Source organism: Hipposideros armiger, unplaced genomic scaffold (assembly GCF_001890085.2).
Source record: "Hipposideros armiger isolate ML-2016 unplaced genomic scaffold, ASM189008v1 scaffold_602, whole genome shotgun sequence".
NCBI lineage: Eukaryota > Metazoa > Chordata > Mammalia > Chiroptera > Hipposideridae > Hipposideros > Hipposideros armiger.
The window spans coordinates 982,227-992,161 of NW_017731952.1; the positions used below are offsets into that span (position 1 = coordinate 982,227).

At 37.6% G+C, this 9,935-nt stretch overlaps 1 protein-coding gene across 2 annotated transcripts in view; it reads right to left on the reverse strand.

Annotated features, from left to right (window-relative positions):
- Nucleotides 1–8,424, reverse strand: part of LOC109371932 (cilia- and flagella-associated protein 36) — a 28,115-nt gene extending 19,691 nt beyond the window's left edge. The window contains exons 1-3 of one of the 2 annotated variants that reach the window (XM_019624708.1): nt 8,067–8,424; nt 5,185–5,249; nt 4,472–4,573 (exon numbers count right to left, since the gene is read on the reverse strand). In XM_019624708.1, the coding sequence (XP_019480253.1) occupies nt 4,472–4,573; nt 5,185–5,249; nt 8,067–8,181 (282 nt within the window). In that variant the 5' untranslated portion in view covers nt 8,182–8,424. The remainder of the gene's footprint in view (nt 1–4,471; nt 4,574–5,184; nt 5,250–8,066) is intronic. The other variant, XM_019624710.1, reaches the window with a different exon arrangement.
- Nucleotides 8,425–9,935: the final 1,511 nt, after the last annotated feature.

Consider the following 9,935-nt stretch of genomic DNA (forward strand, 5'->3'; position numbering starts at 1 on the left):
ATACACTATATGATCCCAATAATATGACATCCTGGAAAAGGCAAAACTAGAAAGACAATAAAATTATCAGTAGTTGCCAGGGGTTTAGAGCAACCATGGAGAGATGAATATGTGGAGCACAAAAGATTTTTAAGGCAGTGAAATTATTTTGTATGATACTGTAATGATGGATATATGACATATATTTGGCAAAATCCTTAGAACTCTACAACACAAAGAGTGAACCCTAATGTAAACCATGGACTTCAGTTAATAATAACATGGCAATATTGGCTCATTAACTGTAACAAATACATCACACTGATGAAAAATGTTAACATTAAGAGACTCTGTACTATCTGCTCAATTTTACATAAACCTAAAATTGTTCTAAAAAATTGGCTATTAATTTTTAAGACTTTTTTTAGCACTCATACAAATTATTGTTAATTATCCTGTGTTTTTAGAAAATGAAAGTACATCACATATGTAATCTTTTCAATGATACAAACTACTGGGGAAAAAAGCATCATAATTTTCCCAAATTACTATTATTACAAATGTTTCTGAAAGTATTAATGTCTATCTTATAAAAGTCAAAGCAAATCAAGTAAAAAACAAAAACAAAAGGAAAAATATTGTCTCTTGCCATATAGAAGTCCCTGGCTTTTGCAATACATAGAAATCAGTGATGAGCTCTATCCTCATCAAAAAATCACAAGCGGTCCGGCCGAGAGGCGCGTTGGTTGAGAGCTGGCTTGGGACGCCAGAGGGCCCCGGTTCGGATCCCACATATGAGGGCCAGTGACACTGCCCTCTACAGCTAAGATGCTGAACAACAGCTCAACCTGGAGCTGGGCTGCTGTGGGTCGCCAGCGACGGCATAGGCTGCAGCCCCTGCTGCAGTGGGCTGCCGTGAGCTACCGTGCGTCGCTGGCAGCCAGCGTGAGCGGCCGTCCAGAAGCCGGCGATTGATCTGCCTCGCCCAGGAAGAGCTCAATGATGGTGCCAACTTGGGCCAGTGAAGCAGCGTCCTCCACAGCTAGACTGAAGAACAAAAGGACAGTGAATGTCTGTTCCCCTTCCCCCAATTCCCCAGCGCTGTTTCCATCCCCCAATTCCCCAATTTAAAAAATAAAAAACAGTCTTTAAAAAAAAACAAAAACACACAAGCGATAAAGGAAGTCACTTTTGCCAATTTCAACTGGAAAATACCACAGAATTACAAAATTCAACCGACGACAACTGAAATAATAAATATATCAGTATTTATTGTCATATTTTTCTTAACTGTTTAGAAAGATATCCTAAGTCATGAGCATTTTTAAAGAAACCACACATATCTAATAGAAAAAAATGCTCTTAAAAAGTCTTTTTTTTAACTAGTGTCCTTCATCTGATTAAAGTCATGAGAGCCCTTACTACTACAGCTGACTTTAATACACAAAGAATAACCAGGTCCAGTGGTCTAGGTCTTAATGATGACCAAACCAAGTGTAAAGAATTTGTCAAGTTGGCTTTAGCAATACAATTCAGTGGGAGCTGGCAGTTGGTTTAAAAATCAAAATCAAACAAAGCAAACCAAAACAAAATAAAAATTACCTCTTAAATTACCCAGAGCAAGCAATTTGTTTCTTGACTTTGTTCTTAGGTGCACCATATTGGCATAATGAAATTAGCATTCTGATCTTTATGTATAAAGATGGCTGCTGCAAAGCAATGTATATAGTGTGCTTTGAGCTGTTTTTCTGGTAATAATTACAGCCTTGGGCTAATTCTATCATGTTGCTATTCAGCATCTGGTGCTAAGAGTTTGCTCCAGAAGAGAATAAAGCTAACTAGTTCACAGGGGGATTGAACCTATGACCCTGGCCTGATTAGCATAGTGCTCATCAACCACCAAAATAGCTACTGACAATTAAGAGGTGCTTCCATTTATAGACCACCTTATACATGTCAGGTATTGTGCTAAATGTTTTATGAACCTTATCTCTTAAATGTCACAAAAACCTTTCAGGGTAGATACTATTGATATATCCCTATCTCATGGATGTGGAAATTGAGAATAAGAATGGGTAAGAAAGGAAAACAACTTTTGTCCCGAGTCTTACAAGCTAGTAAATGAAAGATCAAGGACTCAAATCCCCGTCTGTCTGTGTCAAAAGAATTGCCTCCTTGTACCACTCCAAATAAATCAAAGGTGTTGCAGAATAGAACAAAAGAGAAAGATGTGTTAGTCTTGATCTAAAAACGATTATTTTAAAATTCTGGACATCTTCACTCACAAATAATTTAGTTATTCTGATAACAACAGCAAAAGATGGATGTGTCTACTATTACTGTGAACACCTTTATTCACAAAGTAATTCAGGCTCATTCACAATGGCTTAATTAAAAGGTTGACAAATGTTAACCAAAGCAGAGAAAATTCCTGAAAAACAAGGAAAATAAAAATAAATACCAATGTCCTAAAAGAAATTTAAATACTAGTTAATAACTTTCAATTCTTCCAATTCCACTAAACAGAAAATAATGCCTATCATTACTCCTTAAACTAAACCTATGGTACATAGAGAACAAAAGCAATTAGTAAACTGTAAAACAACTTTTGTTTTATAGAGTTAACTAATAAGATCATGTTTGTTTACATTAGTATGGGCATACCAATAACTTTTAATATTTTTTTAAATGTCATGTTATAATAAAGATGTTCTATCTCTAGAATTACAGGTGGTCATTCAATGAGCAGTTGTACAAAGAGAAATGTAGCAGGAAGTGCTGGTTAAACAGTAGTCAAAGCAACCTCTTCAAAGCCACAATAAAAAAGGTAATTTAACAAACATTTATTAAGAATTACCTACTAGAAACTAAGTTCCCCTCTCTGTGCTAGATGCTGAGAATGCAAAGACACTAACAATAGCTCAAAGGATTTACAATCTAGTAAGGCAAACAGACTTGTAAGAAACTATAAGTCAAGGCAAAGTACCAAAAATGTAAAAGTGCCCCGTGAGGCAGAATGAGCGCTAGTCAGACTAGAGAGATGAAGAAAGCTGCCTTAAGAAGTAACATTTCAGCCAAGCCCTGATGATTGGAAGGATTTTTCTGGGTAAGGAAAGGATGGTGGGAATGTAGGGGCTGAACATTCCAGAGCAAAGGAATAGAGTGAGCAAAGTCAAGTGCATGAATGCTTACAAGAATGAATGGCCTGGAATGTAATACATCATGTATTGGAAAACTACAGCAGAAGAAGAAGGCTGAAAATAAAATTTGAGGTCAGATCACTGACAAATCTCACTATAATCTCATTATGAAATTACAGTTTATTTGGGGGCCAGCCGAGAGGCTCACTTGGTTAAGAGCGCAAGCTCTGAGCCACAGGGTTGCCGGTTCAATTCCCACATGGGCCCGTGAGCTGCGCCCAAGCTGAGCTGCCACTGAGCTGCCAACAGGTGGCAGGATGGCTCAGCTGGTCAGAGCATGTGCTCTTAACAAGGTTGCTGGTTCAACTCCCTCATGGGATAGTGGGCTACAACAATCCACAACTAAGATTGAACATGGCACGTTGAGCTGAGTGGCAGTGAGCTGCCAACGGGCGGCCGGATGGAGACTGGACTTGGAGCTGAGCTAGTTGCATCCTCCACAACTAAGATTGAAGGACAACAACTTGGATGATCCCCTTCCCCAATTCCCCAACACTGTTCCCCTTCCCCAATTCCCCAATAAAATCTTTGAAAAAAAAAGAAAGAAATTGTAGCTTATTTGGTAGAAGCTGGAAAGCTCAAGCCACTCTTTGAGAAGAAGGCTCTTTGGGGAGTGAATAGTAACGTACCCTTATCCTCAACCTCTGAGGAAGGCCTCTCTGTTGGAGTGCCTGGGCTGGTGGCCCATTTTCACTGCCTACTTAGCTGTGGACTTCGCACTAGTTGCTTAATGTATTTGTGCTTTACTTTCCTCATTTCTAAATGAAAGTAGAATAGTACCAACTTCTTAAGGAGTGTCAGGAAAATTAAATGAGATAATACATATCAAGTGCCTAAAACAGCAGCTAGCATAAGCCCTCAGTGAATATAAGTTAAAAATACACATGATACCTACTTCAGCCCAGCACTGCAGACCTAATAAAACAATAAAAGTAGTTCCAAGAGAACGAAGCCCAGGAACCGTGTACTGTGGAGCTGATGAGATTAAAAAAGGGGCAACTGCAAAATTATCAGAGATCTATATAAGTAAAACAATGATCTATTACAGTGCTGAGTTCAGAAAGTTCCTTTTTCATTGCACCAGTTCATTAACAACTCCAGTTATTACTAAAAGTACTCATTAAAAGTAATCCAGTTATCATTATGAAAAAGAACCCATATGTGATGAATCAGCTTTTCACTCTTACAATGTCTAGAATATTATACTTTGACAATCAAACATAGCAAATTTAAATAACATGCTGGGCATTCTTGTCAAAACTATGTTAGCAGAATAACACAAAAGCAAAAACCTGTGATGTATGGGTCTTTGCAAGAGGAGAAGTGCATGCTTCTTGAAACTGATCTTCGTTAATTCCAATCTCTTTGAGATAACTTTCTAACAACTTTTCAACCTAAAAAGAGAAAGTTTAACTTTTATAATTTACATAGAAAAGTTCCAAATGACAGTTTTCATGTTAAGTATTGAGTTTAGAAAAGTATAAGCAAATGTTTGTTTGCAATTATTAATCTACATAAAATTATATTACATGGCAGTGACAATGTCTTTGATGGAAAAAAAAAACAAAAGTTAAAATTTTTGCAGTCAAATGAAATTTTATTTCCCCTACTAGAAATAACTAGTAGAGGATCACGTCAGGATTATGAAGTTAGATAAGGTACAATGCTTCTGCTACCCAGGGTCATTTTTAAATCACAAGATAACCATGACTAAATTAATAATTAATACTTCCCTGGATGCACAAGCAAAAGAATAAAATTTAAAGATTAGATGCAAGATCCCTTAACATGGTTGTCCTAAATCCATTCCTTAGATTCTAGAGTAGAAGACATAAGAAGTCTTAAGGATGAGAAACCTTGGAGTTTGATGCAACTGGTAGTACTATTAGGATAGACTGAACTTTTTAAAAGAATTTTACAGACAAATCCATTTTTTTTTATTTAGAAAAGCTAAAATTAGTATTATTCGAATTACCTTTGAAAATTAGTGAAAAAAAATACTCACTAGTTCTTTATATTCCTGATGAATTGCTGTATAGGTCAATTTGCTTTCTTCTTCATCATCAAAAACTAAATTTAAGGGAAAAAAATATCGCATGGTGTAAAAAAATAATTCGTTAATGCAAACATAAAAGTCCATTCCTTATATCTTACAAATGGATACTTGGATACATACTTACAAGTCAAAATATTTGTATGTGTATAAACACATATACATACTATATATATATGGTGTTAATTGTAAACAAGTTATTTTTCCTACTTAAGATCTTCATATGTAAGACAAACACTAATTTACTACATTGCAGTCAATAACGTAAGACAACAGTTTCTTTATAAACTTTTAATGGAATATTATTGTTAATAGTTTGTAAACATTAATTCCTTTTACAACAGGCTCCAGATTATTTTATTGTATTGGACCTTTGCTGATGCAAATTTTACTGAAAGTGACTAGGCCATTTTTATTACATATAAATCAATAATGAAGTTAAAATAAATAAAACCAACACAAATGTTTACTGAATGATCATATGTGTAAAACAATGTGGATTAGAAAGATATATATTCCCTCAAAAAGCTACAATCTAATTAGGAAAACAGGATAAATTCATGAATTGTATATAATAATCATTTTTTAATCCTCCTTGGATCATCTTTTAAAAATGCAAAACTAACTTCTGTAATTTTGGATTTAAAACTCTTCAATGACTGCTCTTTGCCTAGAGAATAAGTACAAGATCCTTAGAAGCCCAGATAAAACCCTCCAAGACTGGATCCCAAGCATCATATCCCACCACTCCAAAGCCCAAACTTTGCACTCTTAACAATACACAATTACTTGGAATAGCACCAAACAACACATGCGGTGTTTCAAATCCTCATCTCTTTGCTCAAGCCAGTCCTAGATCTTTTCGCCTTTATCTGGCCCCCTTTCTCCCAACCATTCTTCAAGACATTGTAAGTGGCACATTCTTCTTGATCTGTTTGTTACCCACTGACCTGTTTGTTACCCACTCCCAACTCCTAGGCTGGTTAGATCCCTTCCTCTGAACTCTTACAATACAGCACCATGTGACTACCTTTATTATAACACCTGCCACTTTACATTTAAATTACACTTACCTGCCTGTCTTCCCCACTAAATTATAAACTTCTCAAGCACAAACATTTTGTTTTATTCATCTTCCTATCCCCAGCTTCTAGCCCAAGGACACTCAATAAATGTTTGTTGAAATCAATGCTGATATTACAAAGTTGCACAAAACTAATCTTTAAATTATCTGAGGTGGACAACAGCACATTGACAACCCAAAGTCAGTGAAGTATAAACACTGTTATTTCAAGTGTCACTGGGAATGTTGCTTTGATTTCCTCTGGCATCTGCTCTACATAACACTAGGCTTACATGCAAAACAGAAGCTGTTTTCGGCTAAGTCTGAAACCAAATTACTACATTACATGTTTATGAGGTTGAGGATAACTACTTTCCTGTCAAATTACAAGTGTATTATTACTGAGATGCAACACTTTAGACATTTGGAGATAAAAATAAAAATGCTTTAATTTTTTTCTATTTCAGCATTTAGTCTCAGTAGGGTAAATGAAATTAAAAAGCGACATCATTTCTTTTTCTCCTAAAGAAGGTCAGAATTCCACATGCTTCATCAGTCTCATAGTAGCATTTTAAATTCTTAAAAAGAGTACAAATAAAAGTTACTTTGAATTTCTTTAAAAACTAACTGTAAAAACAATATATAATAAATACTATTTGAATTTTGATTATGGCAATGAGAATGTAATGAAAAGAGTCAGTACTGGGTCAAACCAAATTGCATTTCTACCAGAGTCAGGGTATCTTAGGGTTGAAAGGACTCTTAAAAGGTCATCCAGGATAACCAACCATTTGGTATTTGAATTCTCCTCTATAGCATCTCCATTAAATTGCTGTCAGAGCCATTCAAACGCTGCCAGTGCCTGGGGAACTCATTACCTTTTGAGGCAGTCTAACTTACCTGGGATATATTGTTATGAAGAACTTCCTTCATAGAAATTTGTTTCCCTGTAGCTTATACCCACTGATCCTAGCTCTATCCCACTGAACGTTACAAAAACAAGCCTAATCGCTCCAACATAAGTCAGAAGTTCAAATAATTCATGGATATTACTACCCTCAAAGACTTGGCTAAACAACCACAGTAACAGTTGGGCATTCATTTATATGGCATGGTTTCTGGTTCTTTTTCCGTAAATGGGCTCCAATTTGTCTCTAAGGATTGAAAGCAGAGTTCCAACGGTGAACTGATAAGAACTTGGAGGTGCCCTTCCGTCACAGGAATTATTATGCCACGTTTACACACCTCATTTGGTAGAAGATAGCCCCCAACCACCATCCATTTTTGGTACAGCTGAGAGTCAGTAAGTTAAATAAAGGGAACACAGGCCATTGGTATCAATGGTTCCGGGCCTGCAGGAGAGTATTCACATGCCCCTCTTTGCGGTCAACTCTTGGCATCAGTAGGAACTCAGAGGCAAACTGACGCCTCTCCTCCCAAGTCACTAGCGAAACTGTTGAAGAGGCCCACCTAAGCAGTGCACTTGCCCAGAGGATGGGGTGTGAGACCCAGCACAGGATTAATGCCTAATGTTTTTCGGATATGTGCTTGGACCCAGAGGTACGGGAGTCTCGGTCCCCTTTTTCTGTTCCATGAAGGGAAAAAAAAAAAAAGGCGCAGTGACAGCAGTATCTCCTACAAACCAGCTCTAAACCTGCCCGACAGAGGTGGAGACCCGGGAGATGAAGATGGTTTGTGGGGACCACCTCCCTGCCGTCTGCTGGTATAAGAGAAGCGAGAAGAGATTGTCCGTTCCGGATCTGCTTTTTACCTTCACATTTCTGCTCCACGAAGTCCAAGATGGGGATGGACCAGTCCGGGCCTCGCAGGAACCCGGCGATGCTCTCCACTACCCATTCTACCTCGTCCTCTTCTTCCGCAGCCATCCCGCCCCCGCGGAGCGCGGCGGAGCCTTAGGCCAGACTCCCGGAGCCTGCGAAGGCCTTCCGGCCGCAGGGAGCCTAGAGGGAATGGGCAAAGGGAAGAGTTGCCCCCGCAGTCGCCCCGCCACCTGGATGAAAGCTATAAACCAGTTAACGTAAAATGGTCGCTATGGCAACACTCGCAGCCGCCCGGGGCAGCCGCCCAGAAGTGATGCCAAATTCCCCGGAGCCTGCGCATTTTAGAGAGGGGCGTTTGAACAACGTTTCCGATTGGCTGGAAAATAACAGTGGCTCAAAAGATAGCCTCCTGCTCATTGGCCTGCCGTTGCTAAGGCTGAGCGTAGAAGTGTAGCCATTGGTTGGAAGTCCTAACAGAACTTTACGCGTTCCCCCTTCGGAGAGGTGCGTGGAACCCCTGGCGTAGAAATGGCTTGGTGAGTTTCACGTAGTGACCTTGACTCGGACTAAAAGGGCTTCAAAGGCTTCGAACCCAGCTAAGTGCCAATCATTTTCAACCCCGCTGGCTCAGAAGCGTTTGTAGTTCAAGAGTTGTTTGAAAATGCAAAGTTGAGCAAAGTAGCTCTGTAAAACTTGCTGATGTGGCTCTGCATCTTGTAGCTCCAGGCGGTTAGCCTTTCATGCATACGCGTAGATAGAAAAAAACTAGAATTAACTTTTCAAGGACAAAATAAAAGTTATTATTCATTTAAGTAAATGTTTTGCTTAAGCAAATCTTAGGTCACAAACCACCAAATCAACTGTTTGGATAAGGGTCCGTGGTCAAGATGCTTGGCGTCCCAGAGTATCTTCAAACATCCTTATATATTTACAAAAATAGTGTCATGTACAGTTACGGAACTTTTTTCACTTTCAGTATAGTCATAATTTCATATAAAACTCCTTTCTTTACAGCTGCATAGTATTCTGCATAACATTCCATTTTTATTTTGTGTATACACACTATCTTAATGTGGATGCGTAAATGTGATCATTAGTGTGCAGGGTTTTTTTCCCCACTATATTTGATGTGGGTGTATTCATTTTACCCTTCTAAAAATTGTTGAAATACACATTTTTGTGTCTCTTGAAACTGTTGTTTTTATTGACTATTCCAAAGGAGTAGATTCTAGTAGAATTGCTAAATGAAAGTACATATACCTTGATTTATTTGACCAATTCTCAATTGCTAGATTTAATTACTTCTAAACTCATTAACAATTATATAATGAGCGTATTTGCACATGTGTTTTTGAATATCAGTCTCATTTCCTTTTAATAAATTTCCAAAAGGAGAATTGCTGAGCCTGTTTTTTAAATCTTTTTGAAAAACATCTTTACCTATCTACTAGGTTAAAAATGATGCAAATTTTAATTTGCATTTTTAAATTTGAAGTTCTGCACCGTTTCATGTTGATTAGCCTTTGTGTTTCTTCCTATGTTAACGTTCATATCCTTTGACCATTTCTTATTGGCATTTTCTTTTTTTTTTCCTTAACGATTTGTAAGAGCTTTTTACACATTATAAGAATTTTAACCCTTTGTCACATGTTACAATGTCATGTTTGTTATTTGTCCTTTAATTTAGTTCAGCATGTCTTTTGCCACATAGAAGTTTTATATTTTCCATGTAGACTTTAAAAGGGTGGTAATAAGTACTTTTTTATTGGGTAGCCATGCCTGAAACACCATTTGCTTGAAATGGGTGTGGTAAAGTGTTGTGGCTTTTGAATTAACTGAGGCTAAAATAATGTGATATC